Genomic DNA, 20,920 nt, shown 5'->3' on the forward strand with positions numbered 1-20,920 from the left:
AATATAAATATAAGTAGAAATGACATTTCCCATTCCATCTGCCCTGGCTTTGCCCTAGGAGTAATAAAACAGAAGTTCCTATTATTCTACAAGTTTTTGGGGTGAACATTATCTTTAGTAAAACTGAGCCAAGAGCCTTTCACATATAAATGTCACTTTTTTTTTTAAGATTTATTTATCTATTTGAAAGTCAGAGAGAGAAGGAGAGGTGTGGGGGGGGGGGGGGAGTAGAGGTCTTCCATCTGCTGATTCATGAGAGAGAGAGGTCTTCCATCCTCTGATTCATTCCCCAGATGGCCACAATGGCTGGAACTGCACCCATCTGAAGCCAGGAGCTTCTGGGTCTCCATGTTGGTGCAGGGGCCCAAGGACTTGGGCCATCTTCTACTGCTTTCCCAGGCCATAGCAGAGCTGGATTGGAAATGGAACAGCCAAGACACAAACTGGTGCCCATGTGGGGTGCTGGCACTGCAGGCGTTGGCTTTACCCACTATGCCACGGTGCCGGCCTCTATACAAATGTCACATTTTAATCAAATAACTTCATTTCTTGCATTTTGAAATAAGCATTAAGTCCCATGTAGCCATCCTCTTAGTTATCCTTATCATTTTTTTTCTGTATTTTTCTAAGTTATACTTTTTACTCTGAACTAAGTAGCGTACTCCTGTAGTTTGAAATCAACTAAATTCAAATAATATAATTTACTTGTAAACAAATTAGTTCTTAGGTTGGTGTTTTTAATTTTTACTAAAAATTAAGTATTATTAAAAATGTTCTATTTGAAATTAAATGTTCAAGACAAATTTGCCGCTTGCTCTTTTCCCTTAGCTCTTGTTGGAAGAGTGTCCCTTTTGACATAGTACTGAATTAACAGTCCGAAAACTGATTGCTTTCCATTTCTCTTCCCTAATTGGATGCATGAATTTCAGAATCCCTTTCTTCATAATGTGAATGATTCTGTGGTGTGTACTAGGCAGAATAGGTTCAGTTGTCAATTCTGTGAAAGAGAATAGGGTATTCTTAGGTTATCTTTAGAAAACTTCTTCAGAGTTGACAAATACTAATCAATTATTTTTTCCTTACTGTAGGATCATCAAGCACATTGTGGGTTTGCTCTTGTGAATTGTCCTCAGTGCCAACGTCCTTTCCAGAAATGCCAAATTAATACTCACATCCTCAAGGATTGTCCAAGGAGACAAGTTTCTTGTATAAACTGTGCGGTATCCATGGCATTTGAAGATAAAGAGGCATGTACCAACTTGGATTTGTTAATTCCAGTACTTAAAAAAGAAAGACTTCAACTCAAGAGTCTGCATAATCAATTTTGGAGAAGCTGATTTTGAAGAAAGAAAGTTCAATAAGCGATTTTAGTGATTGCTTATAAGTATAGAGTTTAATTTGCATATGCTTGTTAGGAAACATTGTTTATATTAGTTTCCTACCACTACTGTAGATCTGCAAGGAACAAAAGCTTCTAGGAAAGGCATATGCTGTTTGATATTTTAATGACCGATCTTGGATTGGAGACAAATAAGTTAGCATGTTTATAGTGAAAGACTTACGTAGAATTGTTTTGAAAAAGAGAATGGGTTGTTAGAATTTTTATGATGAATAAATGAAATCCCATAAAGTGTGTTCCCTTGTACTATAGGATATATTCATTTTTCAGTAAGTATGCCTTACCTCAATTTAAAGGTTTATCAAGGTACCTGAGAGCATCAACTTGACAGAGCAGTTACTCCATTCAGAAACTAAAATATAGGGAGGTTAAGTAGTTTTGTATTGTTATTATTGTCACTAGCAAAGCTAACACTGAAATTCTAATCCTTGATTCCTAACCTATGTCTTTGTTACTATAATAACCTAAGTATAACTTAGATTCTTCTATAACTTATTTCTTTAAACTTGTAATTATAAATTTGTTTTGATAATTTTTCCTACTTAGGAAATTAAATGCATTAATTATTTTTTAAAACTCAACTAATTTGCTAAAAATTTAGGGAATTCTCTGTCATGATTAGAGCAAATTGACATCTCCTTCCTTAACTTCAGTAAATTAGATGGACTTAACTATTTCTCAGTGCATCAGCTAAACTGAAGTCCTTGTATTTCAGAAAACAAGATCACCCTTTTGGGGCTTACAGGAAGCTGAGCACCCAAAGTCTCATGCCCTGATATAGCTTTGTACTTTAATCTGCTGACAAGTTTTAATTAAATTGTCATACTGTTGAAAATTTTTGGAAGAAGTTTGCTTTTACAGAAGTATACTGTTGGTACATGGTGTCCAAGCTAGTCACAGATACTATGCCACCAGTTGAAAGAAAGTGATTTCTAAAATTCTTTCACATACTACCATATTCCTTTAAAAAACTAGAAGGTTGAATGAATCTCATTACATTGGCAATAGGAGAGAAAATTTTTTTGTATATTCTCACATTTTTGCTTCATATAACTTGATATTCTTAGTTTGTACACAGTGAGAAAAATACTTTTTATATAAATGACCTGTGTTTCTGATTTTTCAGAGTTTCATGTGCTTATCTTTCTCTCCTAAAATTTAGATCCATGACCAGAACTGTCCTTTGGCAAATGTCATTTGTGAATACTGCAATACCATGCTCATCAGAGAACAGGTATAATGACTTTTTAATAAATTACTATTTCCAAAAATAGTTTAAAGAAGCAAGTTAGTTTTTTAATTTAAAAAAGTTAGGCAAAGTGAATATAGTTGAAGAAGTATTTGAGCTGTGTGAAAATATTTCATATAAATTAATTAAAAACTTACAAAAGAACAAAAAATCCAGCCCTTTGCAGTACTTAAAATTCTTAGTCAATAGCATAATACTTGTTTATGTGAATTCATAAAAATTCCCGAGAAAAACAGGTAATTTTGAGGTAAAAATAATCAGATGAAAGAGTCCCATTTAAAGAAAGAAAAACCATGTTTACACAGTGTAGAATGCAGATCTAGGTATCCAGAGACCAGCTGAGAGAGGGAACAATGAAGTAGAAGCAAGCAGTCTATTCAATAGCAGAGCAGTACTTGTAGTTGCAGCCCCTCAGGCATTTAGGGAAGTTTTGAGATTCTCAGAATTTGTTTTCCCTATGTTGAGTTGTCCTAGAGGCCACTGACAGGACATTGTCAGAACTGGTAATAATAAAAAGCAAAACAAACTATACATTTGGATTACTAATAAAGAAAGGAAAATTCCATCCGATTGCTATCTTCTGACATTTGGGGAGTTAACCAAAATATGTGACTATTATTCACTAAATATTCACCTAAAAATTTGCAATCCCAGAGATAATTATTGATTACCTTATTAGGAAGAAGCCAGCAAGACCTGTCACTTTACCGAACTTTTTCATTTGTCTGTAACGCGAGTCATTTAGTTTTTTTTCCTTACAAAGCCTTAATTTGAAGGTGTTAAACTTTTTTCACTTAGAAAATCCCATCTGCCTGGTTTTCTTTTTTTGCTCTGTCAATATATAAAGGAAGCTATGTAGCACATTTAAACCTAGCAGAAATAAAATATAATGTAGGACAAAACCCTAGGCTAAGAATCAGAACATTTTGATCCTGGTTGTGCCATTAATTTGCTTGCTGATCTCTGGCAAGTTGATCAGTGATCAAACCTGCCCACCAGCCAAATCTGGCCCTGAGCTTTTTTTATAAATCAAGTTTTATTGCTACACATCCATGCCCATGTTTTTATTTGTATGGCTGATTTTTCACATTTATTATCTGACCTGTAACAAAAAAGTTTGTTGATCCCTGTTCTAGATGGTTTGCCCTTAAGAAATGAAGGATTGGGACCAGCATTGTGGTGTAATGGGTAAAGTCATCGCCTGCATCGCCAGTATCCCATATGGGCACCGTTTCATGTCCTAGCTGTTCTACTTCTGATCCAGCTCCCTTTTAATGGCCTGGGAAAAGCAGCAGTTGGCCCAAATGTTTGAGCCCTTGCCACTCATTTGGGAGACCCAAATGAAGCTCTTGGCTTAGTCCTGGTCCAGCCTTGGTTGTCTATGCATCTGAGAAGTGAACCAGCAGATGGAAGACCTCTGCCCCTCCCTCCCTCCCTCCCTCCCTCCCTCCCTCCCTCTCTCTCTCTCTCTCTCTCTCTCTCCCCCCCACCTCTGTAACTCTGACTTCAAATAAATAAATCTTTATTTAAAAAAAAAAAAGAGCAAGAGAAATGAAAGATTTGGCCTGGTGTTGTGGTATAGTGGGGTAAACTAATGCCTACAACACCAGGCATCCCATATGGGTGCCAGTTCAGGCCCCAGCTGCTCCACTTTTAATCCAGCTCACCTGGGAAAACAGTGAAAGATAGCCTAAGTGCTTGGGTCCCTGCCACCCACATGGGAAACCTGGATGGAATTCCTGGCTTTGGGTTGGCCCAGCCCCTTCTTCCTTCTTTTTCTCTCTGTCTCTGCCTTTCAAGTAAATAAGCCTTTTAATGAGAAATGAAAGAGTGGGTTCAGTGATCTCTAAACTTTCTGCTTGAAATAGCAACTATACAACAATAGCCAAAGTAAATTTCTTTTTTAATTTTTATTTTTTAAAGATTTATTTTGAAAGGCAGAGTTACAGAGAGGGAGAGACATAGATCTTTCATTCACTGGTTCACCTCCCAGTGGCCACAACAACTAGGGCTGGGAAAGGCTGAAGCCAGGAGCTTGGAACCTCATTCAGGTCTCCCACTTGGGTGCAGGGGCCCAAGCACTTGGGCCGTCCTGGCTGCTTTCCCATGTACATTTCAGGAATTGAAAATAGAGCAGCCGGGACGTGAACCTGCACTCATATGGGATGCAGGCATTGGCATGCCAGGGCTTAACCCACTACACTACAATGCCAACCCCACCAAAGTAAATTTCTAAAGAGAATTTGGCAACAGTTTCAAAGAACATGATTCTTTGTAATGAATCTCACCTTAAGGCTGAGACTTTTTAAGCTTTTATTAAATGTGTTTGAAGTGCATTTCTTATACCTGAGTCTCCCTAGTATAGCTAAAATATGCTTGGATTAGCAAAAGGTAAAATGATTTATGAAAGTTGGTCATGAGGGAGGCAATGAATATAGTCCGTGGCTTCAGTGCATTTAAGTAAACTGGTGTCCATTGAATACCCTAGACCACAGTGAGAGACTAGATTGAGTTGTTGAATCTCCAGTTGTTTTCAGAGGGTGTTTTTCTCTGAAATGGCACTAGAGGGTGCCAGTTCCCAGCAACAGGAACAAATTTATTTCCTTGAAGTGAATTTTGAGTGATTTATAACTTTTAGATGTAAATATTTTAAACTCTATGGACTATGTTTCTTTTTCAAAGGTTTATTTATTTATTTATTTGAAAGGCAAAGTTACAGAGAGGCAGAGAGAGAGGTTTTCTATCTGCTGGTTTACTCCCCAGATGGCCGCAATGGCTGGAGCTGTGCCAATCCGAAGTCAGGAGCCAGGAGCTTCTTCCAGTCTCCGACTCTCCTATGTGGGTGGCTGGGGCCCCAAGACTTGGGCCATCTTCCACTGCTTTCCTAGGCCACAGCAGAGAGCTGGATCAGAAGTAGAGCAGCTAGGACTTAAACCAGAGTCCGTATGGGATGCTGGCACTGCAGGCAGTGGCTTTACCCAGTACGCTACAGCACTGGCCCCTATGGGCTACGTTTCTATCACAGCTACTCAACTTGGCCAGTGTAGTGCAAAAGCAGCCATAGGCAATATACAGTTTTGTTTATATGAAATGTAATTTTCATTCTAACATGCAGGTAAAAACATTTTTCACCCTGTGTTCTGATTTTCAGATGCCTAATCATTATGATCTAGACTGCCCTACCGCTCCAATTCCATGTACATTCAGTACTTTTGGCTGCCATGAAAAGGTAAGTTACATTTTCTTTAATTCTTGATAAGTCAAAAACATAGAGTTATGTAGTCTTGTGAAGAATACCAACAAAAACATAAATGTTTATGAAACAGTGTGACAAATCGTATAATGTAGAGCCAGATGTGAATGCTGCGGACAGAAGCAAAGGCACATTTAGCAGTGCTTAACGCTTCCAGGCTGACTTGGCACAACACGATGTTTGCATTAATGGATTAAAAATTTTTGGTGATTGTACTCAGAGGGAAAGGATTTAGGAGAAGGGAATGTTTGAAGATAATGGAGAAAGGGGATAGTGAATAAGACCTCGGAGATATCCAAAAGAGGTAGGTGCCACCATTCATCTTAGACAAGAGGGAGTCATCTCAGAGTCAGGAAAGAGTGATGTAGATTCTGATATTGGTGTAGGTAGGAATGAGATGTATCTGACTGAAAGCTGACAGAGTATTTGCCAAATAGCCTCCGTGTTTCGGAGAATTGAGAGGCAGGATCATCCCCTTGAATGGAATCTGATGAAGTGGAATAGTAAAGGAAGTGATCATGGTACTTAGAACCTCTTTTAGCCTGACTAGGTCTTTATCCTACTTTTCAAAGCATCAATTCCCCACCTAAGGCTTCTGCTTGATTTTTTAGATGCAGAGGAATCACTTGGCACGCCACCTACAAGAGAAAACCCAGTTGCACATGAGAATGTTGGCCCAGGCTGTTCATAGTTTGAACCTTGCTTTAACTCCCATACCTCCACGTGATGTGCCTCAGTACGATGTTCCTTCTCAGCCCCGGGTTCCCTCTGGGTATCCAGAGGGCCACAACTTCCAGGAAACTATTCAGCAGTTAGAGGGTCGCCTTGTAAGACAAGACCATCAAATTAGGGAGCTGACTGCAAAAATGGAAACTCAGAGCATGTATGTAAGTGAGCTCAAAAGAACTATTCGAACCCTTGAGGACAAAGTTGCTGAAATTGAAGCACAGCAGTGTAATGGAATTTACATCTGGAAGATCGGCAACTTTGGGATGCATTTAAAATCTCAAGAAGAGGAGAAACCTGTTGTTATTCACAGCCCTGGATTCTACACGGGCAAACCCGGATACAAACTCTGCATGCGCTTGCACCTTCAGTTACCAACTGCTCAGCGCTGTGCAAACTATATATCCCTCTTTGTGCATACAATGCAAGGAGAGTATGACAGCCACCTTCCTTGGCCCTTCCAGGGTACAATACGCCTTACAATTCTTGATCAGTCTGAAGCACCCATAAGGCAAAACCATGAAGAGATAATGGATGCCAAACCAGAGTTACTTGCCTTCCAGCGGCCCACAATTCCACGGAACCCAAAAGGTTTTGGCTATGTAACTTTTATGCACCTTGAAGCCTTACGACAAAGAACCTTTATAAAGGATGATACGTTATTAGTGCGCTGTGAAGTCTCTACCCGCTTTGACATGGGTAGCCTTCGGAGGGAGGGTTTTCAGCCTCGAAGTACTGATGCAGGGGTATAGCAACTTCTCATTTGTTCAGAACAACTGTCTGAAGAAAACAGTGCCTTTCCTTGCTCTGTTCTCAAACATGTCAAGCAGAAAAAAAGGGGTGGGGGGGGAGGCAGTGGGAAAGATGGAATGCCCACCAGTGAATGTTGTTAGAAAGGTCACTTACCACTTCTGATACAAGTGTCTGAGGCAGTTTTTCCTCGGGAATCTACGCTTTGAAATAGATTCCCTCCGAAGTGCCTGTGGCATGTGGCCGCAGCTGTCCCATCAGTCAGTATACCTCTCTTGTACTTTCATGGGCTTTTTCTCCAGTATGTTTCATGTCAAAAAGTCCACAGACTGCTGAAACTCAAATCTTTAGTAACAATGGACTTTCCTTAAAACTGCAGCTTATTTTTATAGCGTTATATGTAATATATTAAACATGAGAATCACTACTGCCTTGTGCTAGTGCCAGCGAGAAGGGTAACTGCTCTGGAGAGTTGAGTTCTCGTTTTAATTGACCTCCTATAGATTTCAGAGGATTTGAACCAAAATCCTTGGAAAGCTTAAGTTCTCATTTTCCCCCATCCGAGGTGTCAACTAAGGATATTCAGGGACTAGTTTAAAACCCTAAATACAACCTTACTTATTTAGTGTAACATGTTGTCTGTCACTTGTTTAAGTGGTCTATTCTGCCTTATGTTTCCTTGAGACCACAAAGTAGCATTTCTGTAGGGTTTGTAACGTTGGGAACCAGCAAATATGAGCTGCTCAGGTTGTGTTCCTTGAACCCTTGGTCTGTTTAGTGCAGAGTGAATTCCACAGCCTTGTACGTGTCTTCTGTTTTTACATGCACAGTCACCAACATAAAAATGAAGTGATTCAGCATTGCTGGTGACAGAAGCTAGATGCACAGAAATTTTTCTGCTGTTTTGAATACTCTCTGGTTTAGTTCAATAGACCGAAATAAATTGATTTCCTGAAAAGATAATTTCCTAAAACTTTCCATCTTTGGAGGTGCCTGAGGGGTCACTAAACTGAGATTGGAAGACATGGTGGTCGTCTCACAGCCTTGCCTGAGTAGGTCCTCTATCCAGCAGGTCGCAGGAGGGGCCTGTGTAATATACTGAAGTAGCCAGATGTTCCTAACATGGATAGGTGGGTTTTCTGCCACTGTGTATTTGTTGAAGGCCTGTAGATGTAAAATGTGCTGGTATCTAGTTCTCAGAGCCCCACAGCTAGGCACTTAAAAAGAATTTAAGAGGTTCCATCCACGATGCTGTCTACATAAGGTTTTCAAAAGCTGTGTGGTCATGAGAGATGGTATGGTACCTCCAGAGAGGCCAGCTCAGCCCCTGACCGGTGTTTAAGGGGAAGCCAAGAGTGCTTGTTTGTGGAGAAGAGTCTGGTTTGGGTTCCGGCAGCCCTGGCAGGTCTCGCCTTGGCCTTTCCCTTTCCTTTCCTCTCTCCCCTCCCTACCCACCCCACCTTTCGCTTCCCTATCTGGTGAGTTTGTTACACAGTGACAGTAAGGTTGCTCACAGGCTGTGTGCCCTGCGCTGCGCTCAGCATCACCACAAGGCTCACCTCTGGTTACGTGTGTCTATGCCCCCTGACCGGTTCTGGAGAATCATGGCAGCACCTCCCTCACCACAGCGAAACCTGCACAGCTGCATTCCTGTGGTGGTTTTTCAATGAATAAATAATTACCAAGTTCCACTGAAAAAGTAAATGGTAGTTTTTATTTGTATACAAAAATCCTGAAGGAAATATACTAAACTATTTTTGATGCCTAATTTTCTTTGTGCATTCTTATTTTTAAAAAAATATTTTCTACAATAAATGTATCCTTTTATCAAAAAGAATTAACTGTTGCCATAAAATATTCTTAAACCCCTCCCCCCAGTGAAAAGGAAATGGTATTTAAAAGTTTCCTGGTCAAATATCTATTAAAAGCATGTCTGTGTATCAGGTACTAAGAGGAGTCATTTCCTGCCTTGGTTACAAGGGTGTGCTATTTTTTTTTTTATTAACCTCACAAGTCCTAAAGTTTTTTGCTCAAATTCATCTTTTCTTGGCTTCATGTTTCCCATCTGTAAAATAAGTTGGATTAGATCTTTCTAAGCTGCCCTCCAACCATAAAATTCTGTCTTAAGAAATTAATTTCTAACTAGCATAACATTAGCAATACTTATGAAATGATTTTGCTGGTAAAAAATTGGTTTCACTTTTTATTTGCCGACACTAACACTACTTTAAGGAAGTATCTGTTATCTGGGTCACATCTTAATTAAAATGAATGTTATTTTTAACCTTTATCATTTGGTATTTTATAACAAGCCAACCAGCTATTTTACATTATTCATTGTGGATATGGAGTAGTAAAAATGCTCATGCTGTCATTCCAAGTAGAAGAATTGATAGGACTCAACTCAGCTTCAGAATCTGGAAAGTTTTCTCTTTCCTTACATTTTTCAAATTTTGTCCCCCACTTTTTTTTTAGATTAAATCCATTTGAGAAGCAGAGTTAGAGAGAGGGAGGGAGATAGAGAGGTCTTCATCTGCTGGCTCACTCCCCAAATGGCCACAACTGCCGGATCTGGACTAATCCAAAGCCAGGAGCTTCCTCCAGGTCTCCCATGTGAGTAGAGAGGCCCAAGCATCTGGGCCATTCTCCACTGCTCCACCAGGCCACCAGCAAGGAGCTAGATCAGAAGTGGAACAGCCAGGACCCAGACCAGTGCTCAAATGGGATACCGGCGCCACAAGCGGAGGCTTAACCTACTGCACCACAGCACCAGCCCCTACCCCACTCTTAAACATGGTAATTTCACCTAGTTGGCATACAAACATTTGAAGTCTCTGTCTTTCTGTGTATTTTAAGATTTTACTTACTTAATTCAGAGGGAGTGTTACAGAGAGGGAGAGAGAGAGGGTCTTCCATCCACTGGTTCACTCCCCAGATGGCTGCAATGGTTGGAGCTGAGCCAATCTGAAGCCAGGACCCAGGAGTTTCCTCTGGGTCTCCCATGCAGGTGCAGGGGCCCAAATACTTGGGCCATCCTCTATGGCTTTCCCAGGCCATAGCAGAGAGCTGGATTGGAAGATGAGCAGCCAGACATGAACCGGTGCCCATAAGGGATGCCAGTGCTGCAGGCAGAGGCTTATTAGCCCACTCCACCACAGTGCTTGCTAGCCCCCCTATTCATTAGCCATCTAATAGTCATCTTTTGGCATCATTCTGGGACAATGCTGGAATTGGGGGGGGGGGGGGGGATAAAAAGTTTCCTGGTTTTCCAGAGATGCCCAATCCAGTGCTGAATGAAAATTGCTGCAACTCAGGTGTTTTGTTATTGGAAAACAAGTCTGGATGTTGATTTGTAGTTTGGTGGTTTGGTTTGTTACTATTCTTCGGCTGTTGCAACAGTGACACTTCCTGGCTTCACTACAATGTGGTTCTGTTTTTACTATGGGGATGAATAGCAGAGAAAGGTGAAATAGAATGAAGGTGAGTTTTTTTGCCCTAATGTTGGATGATCCCTAGCAGTTAACTTTTTTTTTTTTTTATTTGACAGAGTTACAGACAGAGAGAGAGAGAGAAAGGTCCTCCTTCCGTCAGTTCACTCCGCCAATGGCCACCACGGCCGATGCTGCGCCAATCCAAAGCCAGGAGCCAGGTGCTTCCTCCTGGTCTCCCATGCTGGCTCAGGGACCAAGCACTTGGGCCATCCTCCACTGCCCCCCACCACTCGGGCCACAGCAGAGAGCTGGACCAGAAGCAGGGCAACCGGGACTAGAACCCGGTGCCCATATGGGATGCCGGCACCACAGGCAGAGGATTAACCAACCAAGTGAGCCACGGCGTCGGCCCCTGTAGCAGTTAATTTTTGTCACTGGCATAAAATGTTCTCCATAATGGGTTTTATACCAGGAACTCTTTTTTTTTTTTTTTAAGATTTATTTATTTATTTGAAAGTCAGAGTTACATAGAGGAGAGGCAGAGAGAGAGAGGTCTTCCATCTGATGGCTTACTCCCCAATTGGCTGCAACAGCCAGAGCTGCGCCGATCTGAAGTCAGGAGCCAGGAGCTTTTTCGGGATCTCCCACGCGGGTGCAGGGGCCCAAGGGCTTGGGCCATCTTCCACTGCCTTCCCAGGCCATAGCAGAGAGCTGGATCAGAAGTGGAGCAGCCAGGACTAGAGCCAGCGCCCATATGGGATGCCTGCGGTTCAGGCCAGGGCATTAACCCGCTGTGCCATAGTGCAGGCCCCCAGGAACTATTTGATAACTAGGAGCATGCTGATGAATTCTGGGTTTAATTAGAATATATGCTTTTTCCAAAGGACAATTGTTTGTCATTCCTTTATCCAGAGATTCCTCAAGTATCTGGCAGCCAGAAAATGTTTTTAAATATCAGATTTTTTCTAGCTTAAGACTGAAATTTGTGTGTAGTAAGGGGGGAGGGTGTTTAAAAAAAAAAAAAAAAAAAACAGAGCCAGACAGAGAAGAGCTCCCATCCACTCATTTACCCCTCTAAATGCCTGAAGTTGAGCTAAATTCAGAGCCAAAATCCAGGAACTCGATTGAACTCAATCCAGCTCTCCAAGATGCTTTCCAGGAACCCAATTACTTGACCATTATTGGCTCCATGGTCTGCATTTGCAGGAAGCTGGAGCCAGAGCCAGGAATCCAGTTCAAGCACTCTGATGTGGGGCATGGATGTGTTAATAACCACATGGCCAAATGCCTCCCCCAGGAAGTATTTTTAAAATTAGTTACTAGTTGGCCAGCGCCACGGCTCATTTGGCTAGTCCTCCGCCTGCGGCACTGGCACCCTGGGTTCTAGTCCCAGTCAGGGCACCGGATTCTGTCCCGGTTGCTCCTCTTCCAGTCCAGCTCTCTGCTGTGGCCCGGGAGTGCAGTGGAGGATGGCCCAAGTGCTTGGGCCCTGCACCCGCATGGGAAACCAGGAAGAGGCACCTGGCTCCTGGCTTTGGATTGGCGCAGCGCACCAGGAAGACCTCTCTCTCTCTGTCTCTCTCTCTCTGTCTGTCTCTCTCTGTCTCATTCTGCCTGTCAAAAAAAGGAAAAATCAGTTACTAGCATAGCATGGCTTTTTTTTTTTTTTTTTTGCTTGCCTCAATTAAATTCTACTCATTGTCTTACATAAAATACTATTAAATTTTTGTGTGTGTATCCCAGTGCCTTAAGGAAATGAAAAAGGAAGAACAAATAAGAATGTTTTCCTTTTGAAATACATTCCTTTTATATTCCCAGGTTCACATGATAGGCTGTAACTAGCTTCACATTTGCTGTCCTGTGTACAGAATGAAGTGGGCACTTTCGTATTCCCAAGTGCAAAAGGATGATACCGTGAAAGCAAAGAATGAATCTCAGCAGATTCTAACAATTATAACCTGCATTTTTAGTCAAAGACAAACTTCCAGAGAGTTGCCCACTGGCTGCACTAAGCATCACCCGTGCCTGTCATGTTTGAAAGCCCCCTTCCCCATTCAAGTTGCTATAGACCCCAAATCTGAAAAACAGTTCCAGGAGGGGAAAACATTTTATGAGAAGAACAAATGAGGTGGTCCTTTTCCTCTGGGGAGGGGCTTTCTCCGCAGGGCAGTAACCCCGCCTGCGAGACAGAGGGGGAAGAAGGGCAGGCTCCTCTGGAGGTACAGCCGTGCTGGGAAGTCACGAGGTGAAGATGAACTGCGCTGAATGTCCTGTCAGCACAGCCTGGTGCAGTTACACACTCGGCTAATGGTGGGTGAAAGCAACGGTTGAAGCGGACTGATCTCTGGTAGCGTCTTTGTCGTGTGAGTTCTAGGTGGTAAGGAACACACATGACTTTTCCTGCTTTCTTCTGCCAGCAGGTTGTGATGAGTCTTCAAGACTTGTACAAAAAATACCCAGCACTGGAGTCTGCAGTTACATTCCATCACTTAATAGGTAGCACTTGGAATGAGTTTTCAAGTTTGGTTTCTCTTTAAACATCTCCTAAAACAACTGAACAACTCTAGTCAACATCTTTGGGGGGAACTTATGATATTTGTGTTATGACTGGAAATGTTGTCCTCACATTAAGCTAACTTTAAACTGTTGTGCGAATGTTACCCTGAATTTGAATCTTATTTATTTTGCCAGAAGGGTTATTTTTATAGTAGGTTTAGTTGAAAGTCCTTGATCATTTGTGCAGAATATTCTAATGTTATTTTCACACTTGATAAATTATCCAATTAATTTCTCTGGTTAAGTGTAATTTGAGGCACATTTTGCTCATACAAGCTTCTAGGCTTATGTTCCCTGAGGGCTGAAGATGCAGTGTAATTTAGCATATAAACCACTAAATTAGGAGCTGAAATACAAGTTTTGCTCCTGACCAACCATGGGTAAATCATTTTTCTTTGTGTCTATTTCTCTACCTGTAAAATGGGAACTAGAAATTTATATTTAGATGTTATTAATATGTTACATCTATTCACATGGGATCTGTTTTTTAAAAACATTTTTTGAATCCAGGGAGGCCTTCTATAATTCTATAACTGTGCGACAACCTATGGAATGAAATATGACTTGAAAAATTGAAACATCCAGTGGTCAAAATATCAAAAAGCCTGCTATTACTTAGAAATTGCTGTTGACATGAGATTTGTAAGCAGTCATTGTAATCCACTTGAACCCTGAAAACAGGTGCTTTATGAGAGGGAATGAATGCAAACTGAGGGTAGGGAGGACACTAATGACAGAAAGACCACATGGGTATTTAGTTTTAAGAGCAAGTTGTAGGGCCGGTGCTGTGGAGTAGTGGGTAAAGCCGCTGCCTGCAGTGCCAGCATCCCCTATGGGCGCCAGTTTGAGTCCCAGCTGCTCCACCTCCAAACCAGCTCTCTGCTATGGCCTGGGAAAGCAGTGGAAATGGTTCAAGTCCTTGGGCCAGGAAGAAGCTCCTGGCTCCTTGCTCCTGGCTCCAGATCAGTTTTGGAGAGTGAACCAGCAGATAGAAGACCTCTCTCTCTCTCTCTCTCTCACTTGGCTTTTCATATAAATAAATAAGTAAATCTTTAAACACACACACACAAGTTGTATTGAAGGGCTGGGTTAAAGAAATTAACCAGATGCAGTGCAACACACATTCCATTACTGCCCCTGCCACTACCACATAGGACAAATAAACAAGCTCTGCTCCTGCTGTAGCCTGGCCTCGGATGGTCTCCATCAGGTCAGTGGCACTGAACTGCAGCATTGACTGAGGAAGGTTTTGAACAGGGTCTGCTCCATTCGATAGATAAGTGTGCCCTGTGCTTTCTAAACCCAGCTTGTGAATGTGGATCCACATTGATCTCACATAGACACCAAGGATTTTGGCTTCAGGTTCCACCTTAGTGGTTGCAAAGATATGACACAAACAGTGTTTCTTGAATGGCATCTTACTGAACACTATTTTAGGAAAAAATATCAGACTGAAGTGCCTACTCCCTTACCTTCGTTGTTCCCTATTGCTATATATTGCAATGATATCTTTACCATGAGACATAAATACATGTATGTATAACATATAAATACATGTATGTATTTCTGTGTAAATAATAGCAATATTCCAAGTGGTTTTTAAAAGACTTTGAGAGGCAGAGATCCAGACAGGAGACCTCCCATCCCCTGACTCGCTCCGCAAATGTGGAATGGAGGCTGAGGCCGAAATTCAACCCAGGGCTCCCCACTGGGTGGCAGGCACCAACTACTTGCAGCCGTCACTCCCGCCTCCCAGAGTGTGCATTAGGATGCTGGAGTCAGGAGCAGAGCTGGGTGTTGAATCCAGACACTGCGATGTGGAAGGTGGGTGTCTTAAAGTGCTAGGCCGAACAGCCACCCCCACAAGTGGTTTCTAATACAACAGCTGGATTGCTTTGATTTTTGCATTACTGGTGTTCTCTCACGGGGACTGTGATGCACTACATTGGGAGGGAAGAACACCACCAGGCACACGTTTTCACTTGAGCTATAAAGAACTAATACCTTGCTCCTTCAGGAAATGGTAAATGAGGAACCGTTCTAGTTCTTGGTTTAGGTTGTGGTTTCTGCCCTGGGGCCTTTAAGGCTGCATTTCATGAAACAAAATTAGGTCATACAGAGAACCTTCCACAAGCACTGTAGGCACAATGAGAAAAACAGACACACAGAGATGCGTGTAGCCAGATAACAACATGAATCTGTTTGCAGCAATTAAGCTCCGTCCTCCCCAGCTGCAGGACTGTAGCTCCCCTGCCCTCTGCTTATTAGTAAACTCCCTGGATGAAGCTGCTCCATCGTTGGGTTATTAAAAGCACTTTTACTTCGCAGAGTACGAACTCCTGAAGGCTGTTATAAAACCACCCTGAAAAGCAGGGTCCAAGATCCTGAAAAACGATCCTTCCCACTTGCTGCTCTAACCTAATTGGCAATGGGCCTGGCTTCTGTCTTGCAATCCCAGCTTCAGTTTCCCCCTCAGGTCATTAAACAGGAAGAAGTTCTTAAAGAAATTAGCCTGTCATCCTTTCAGGACAGTGAGGAGCCTGAAAGTAAAATGGATTTCTAACCTAATCTGATACTCCTTTGCCACATGGTGAAAGGAGACACGGAAAAACATGCTTTTGTACAACTAGGCTCATAGAGCTGAATCGGACTTCTTTTTCGTGCCTGTAGGGTCAGTGTTTTTACAGGTTTGTTTTTTTCCCCTGCATGACCCACAATAAAATTCACAGCTAGATGGAAAAATATGTACACTGGCTCTATTGAAATAAAAGGTTTATAAAAAAAAAACACTCTCTTTTTCTATGTCTAATGCATTTGGTATGTTCTGTTCTTTTTTGCTATTAAAATATAGCCCAGAAAACAAATTGTCGTGGGGTGCCTGAGTCCAGTTTCTTGTCTCCAGTGCAAGAAGAAATTCAAGGATGAGACCTAGGTGGAAGTCAGCAGAGAAGCAAGATGTGTTTGCATGCAGATTTATGTACTTGCAAAGCGTGGGCATGCTGAATAGAGAGCTGCACGCGGCGAGGTTGAGGCTGAGGTTCGGCTCCATCCCTTTGAAGGATCTGGAGGCGAGGCTTAGTTAAAATATTTCTAGGAGGCAGAGTTTTATCTGGGGTTTTGAGTACTGACCATTTCCTCTCCCTTTTTTGGAAATCCCAGGAGTGTCAAGGCATCAGGTACCTGATGGGACCAAGAGCGTCAACTGTGGTAATTTTGTTACAGTGACAGTGTAGTGAGCTAAAGGTCAGTGACATTACAGAGAACTAAAGGTCACTGAGAGGATGCGGCCGGCAGCCATCTGGGATATTTTTTGGCCAGCTCCAGTGCTGAGCAGTAGTTTCACCAAAGCTGTGGTTTTCCACTGCACGGAAAGTGGGGGTTGATGAGTGCCATTGGGGCTGCTGATAGCTCCTCCTTGCTAGCTGTCTCCTCACCTACCTCAAAATGCGCTCATCAGTCTGCACCTTACCTGTTGAGTCCAGATCTGAGGATGTAAAGCACCCCACAAGTTTAAGACCACATTCTCACAGACACATTGTCAAGGGCCTTCAGGCCACAGGGGTTAGCACTGACCTCCAGAGATGCTGTCTTCAGGGTCCTCCTAGCCTTGCCTTGCTCTTGTTCCTGCAGCCTGGGGTCCAGTTGTCCAGCCCCCTGCAGCGTGACCCCTCAGGGCCTGGCCTGCCACACTTGCCTCTCCTTTCTTTGGCCTGGAGTCCGTTGTCTTGTGGAGGGAAAGTCCAATCTCGCTCTGCTTCTCTGAGTCTCAGGTCCTCTCCTGCTCCACCTCTGTTAATTCTAAGGAGTCAAGCTTTGGAAAAACAAAATCCAGATTTACAAACTCCTTTTTTTGCTTGCTGTTTACTTGTAGTTTGTTTGCTTTGCTACATACCTCCTCCCAGGCAATGAGGGTTAGTTTTAGTCACCTGTTTTAATAAAGCAGTAAGGAAAAGGAGGGAGGTGGGATTTTTTAATATATCAAAAAATTACAGGGCCAGCGCTGTGGTGTAGCAGGTAAAAAGCCGCTGCCTGCAGTGCCGGCATCCCATATGGGCACCGGTTCGAGTCCTGGCTGTTCCACTTCCTATCTAGCTCTCTGCTGTGGCCTGGGAAAGCAGAAGATGGCTCAAGTCCTTGGGACCCTGAACCTACATGGGAGACCCAGAAGAAGCTCCTGGCTCCTGGCTTCAGATCAGTGCATCTCCGGCTGTTGGGCCATCTGGGGAGTGAACCAGTGCATGGAAGACCTCTCTCTGCCTCTACTTCTCTGTAACTCTAACTTTCACATAAAATAAATAAATCTTTAAAAAAATTACAGCATTGAGCATCTCCTTAATTGGATAATTTTTTAAAAAATATTTATTTGAAAGAGTTACAGAGAGAGAAGGAGAGACAAAGGGAAAGAGAGAGCCAGCCTCCATCCCCTGGTTCACTCCCCAAATGGCCACAATGGACAGGGGTGGGTCAGACTGAAGCCAGGAGCCAGGAGCTTCTACTGGGTCTCCTGCTTGGGTGCATTCCACTGTTTTCCCAGGTGTATTTGCAGGAAGCTGGATCGGAAGTGGACAGGACTCGAACTGGTGCCCATATGGGATGCCGGCATCACAGGCTGCTGCTTAACCTGCTATGTCACAATGCTGGCCCGGGGCTTTTAAGAAAAGGGCCAGTGCCCTCTTAGATGGGAATCAGGTATAATACAACTTTGGCTCTTTTTAAAGAATAATGGGATAAAAAAAAAAAAAAAACAGTTTTAGGCCTCTTATACAGACAGCAAATGAGCATGTGTTAACAATTTTATTTAACTCTTAATGAGGGAACAAGCCAGGTGTTATGACCAGTTCAAAGGAGAATCCAAAGAACAGATACGCCTAGACCAGAAATGTTGAAACAAATAGGCAAATAGAGGCAAACCAGCTCCTTTCACAGTGGAGGAGGGAAGTGAACAGGATGTAATTTTCATTGTAAACTAAGCTTCCTCAGAATAAGAATCAAGTAAGCCTGAAGGTACGCTCTAGACAGTGTCTAGTATTCCACTGAAGCACAAATTGTCCCCACACCTGTGGTGACGATAGTTCAATGCAATGTGTGAATGATGAACGGTGTACCCAGTGTCACCTAGAACTGCACTACCGTGTTAGCTGGTGTGAGACAGGAGCTTTTTATACCTCCTACAAAATGCCAAACTTGGAAGACCTTGCGTGGCAAGGCAGTAGAACAAGCCCATGTTGAATAAGACCCACATGGCAGTAGGTGGCAGCAAAGCTCTACTCCTCATGAATGCAGCCTTCAAAAAGAAATTTGTGAAACAGAACTAACCTCGAGTCCTTGGACCTTTAAGGAGTTCATAAATCCCCCCTGAGATGATACGCAAAAAGTTGTACTTGGTGAGTTTTCTGGAAATAGAGTCCTTAAATTTTGATGGAAACTGCGAAGCCCTTTGCTCAAATATTGGAACTCCCCTGTCCCAGTTGTGTTTGCAGGTTGGCTGCCAAATCAGCTTCAAGTTAGAAACACCTGAGGAGTTATTAAATTGACTAAAAAAAAAAAGCACTTATGTGGGGCCAATAAAGAGTTGAATGTCAGCAAACTCATGTAGTGTAAACTATATATACAGATTCCTGGTCACCCCTGCACCACCTCCGTACTAATACAGCTAAGGGGTGAATGAACATCTGACATGAGATGCCACATCCAACCTGAAAGTGAGGAAAATGGACTGTTGGGACTCCAGTCCATCCCAAGACTTCAACGTGCAACCCCTGTCCTCTGTGACCAATGATGGCCAATATGGCATTAAGATCATCGCCAGCACCCAGTTGGCTTTCTCAAGGTGTCGAGGTGTCTGAGGATTACCAGCCTTAGAATCTCCTAAGTTGCTTATTAAAATGCACATCACACACACCCTGAATTAGAGGCTCTGAAAGGGGTGCTGGGGACTCTGCATTCTCAATGAGGCATCCAAGGTGACTCGTATCTGAAGGGTGAGCAATCGCAGAAGAGAGGGAAGTATGGATAGAGGTGAATCCGCAACGTGGGAGGATAATTTATTGAGATGCTAAAACCATGACTCTTCAAATACAGAATGGACACATGTCAAAGGTTTTGTTCAAATCATTAATGACTGCATCGTTAGATGGTAAAGCTGAGTCTAAGAGCACTTGAGGAGAGTTTGTATAATCCACCAGGAAAAGCATTGTTAAAACAAAAAGGAGGAGTGGATGTTGTGGTACAGTGGGTTAAGCCACTGTTTGGGACACCAGAATCCCATATCAGGGTGCCTAGTTCGAGTCTCAACTCTTTCACTTCCAATCCAGCTTCCTGCACCTGCGCGTCCTTGGAGGCAGCAGTGATGGCTCAAGTCCTTGAGTTCTAAGAGGTTCGAATGGAGTTCCAGGCTCTTGGCTTCAGCCTGGCTCAGCCCCAGCTAGTGCAAGCATTTGGGAAGTGAATGAGCAGATGAAAGATTCTCTCTCTCCCTCCCCCTCCTTCTGCCTCTCTCTGTCACTCTACCTTTCAAATAAGTAAAAATAAACATTTTTTAAAATGAAAAAGAATGTTAGACTGAGATTGCTAGATTATAGATAAACAATTTACAGTTTTACAGGCTAACAAAAAATCAGGACATCATTCTTGCAAGACAAAAATATACATAATATACACATAACTTCACAGTACCTGACTTCTAAACAAATAATAAAGTCACATAGATACACCTTAGAAAATTAGATAATCCTTGTGCAGGCATGTTAAATAATTCTGTAGGACCCTGAAAGGACAACTTTCTGCTTGCTTTCTTCGATTTAAGTAATTATTCTTTATAGTGAAACAGGAAGTGTTTGGAATCTATACCACTGGGTGAGAAAATTCGGGCTGGAGTCATCTCAAAAGCAAGAACCAGTTATTTCAGAAGGTGGAACAACTCAGATGATATGTAGAACTCATATTCAACCTCTTTGGGTTTATTTTAGACACTGGCTACAGTCACTTCCTTTGGTTTTTCTAATGAGTGATTTGTCATCTCCATAGCTATTTTGCTTCACTGGTCGGTCACTCCCTGATAACTTCTCTCAGAAATTTAACCTAAAAGTTTACTAAGGCTTTAAACTTTGTTCTTTTGTTTTTAATCTAAAATCTCATGTTTTATTTAAATGTCAGAAATATTCTCTGGGGCCAGCATTGTGGCTTAGCGGGTAAAGCTACCACCTGCAATGCCAGCATCTCATATGGGCATACATGGCCTGGGAAAAGCAGCGGAGGACGGACTAAGTGCTTGGGCCCCTGCTACTCATGTGGGAGGCCTGGAAGAAGCTGCTGCCTCCTGGCTTCAGCCTGGCCCAGCCCTGGCCATTGCAGCCATCTGGGGAGTGAACTGGCAGATAGAAAACCTCTCTCTGTCTCTCTGCTCTCTCTCTAACTTTCAAATAAATCAATCTTAAAAAAATATTCTCTGAATTTTATGAAACAATTGTCCTCCTGGGAGACTGAAATGTGACCATCAAGAAACATGAACTTAAATAGAAAACCATGTGTCCCAATCCAACCTCAGTGTTTTCATA

General features: G+C 42.5%; 2 protein-coding genes across 3 annotated transcripts in view; one reads left to right on the plus strand and one right to left on the minus strand.

Annotated features, from left to right (window-relative positions):
- Positions 1 to 16,151, plus strand: part of TRAF6 (TNF receptor associated factor 6) — a 28,133-nt gene extending 11,982 nt beyond the window's left edge. Inside the window, exons 4-7 of the mRNA XM_017346011.4 lie at positions 1,089 to 1,247; positions 2,562 to 2,633; positions 5,800 to 5,877; positions 6,513 to 16,151. Of these exons, the coding sequence (XP_017201500.1) occupies positions 1,089 to 1,247; positions 2,562 to 2,633; positions 5,800 to 5,877; positions 6,513 to 7,379 (1,176 nt within the window). The 3' untranslated portion in view covers positions 7,380 to 16,151. The remainder of the gene's footprint in view (positions 1 to 1,088; positions 1,248 to 2,561; positions 2,634 to 5,799; positions 5,878 to 6,512) is intronic.
- Positions 850 to 20,920, minus strand: part of PRR5L (proline rich 5 like) — a 199,814-nt gene continuing 179,743 nt past the window's right edge. Inside the window, exons 9-10 of one of the 2 annotated variants that reach the window (XR_016217735.1) lie at positions 16,938 to 17,175; positions 850 to 997 (exon numbers count right to left, since the gene is read on the minus strand). Coding sequence is in view for 1 of the 2 variants with exons in the window: in XM_070071463.2 (XP_069927564.2) it covers positions 17,171 to 17,175 (5 nt within the window). In the remaining variant the exon portion in view is untranslated. Of the gene's footprint in view, positions 998 to 14,364; positions 17,176 to 20,920 lie in introns of those variants that run through there. The other variant, XM_070071463.2, reaches the window with a different exon arrangement.

Source organism: Oryctolagus cuniculus, chromosome 1 (genome assembly GCF_051225735.1).
Source record: "Oryctolagus cuniculus isolate XC-2025 breed Fujian yellow rabbit chromosome 1, ASM5122573v1, whole genome shotgun sequence".
In the NCBI taxonomy this organism is placed as follows: Eukaryota; Metazoa; Chordata; class Mammalia; order Lagomorpha; family Leporidae; genus Oryctolagus; species Oryctolagus cuniculus.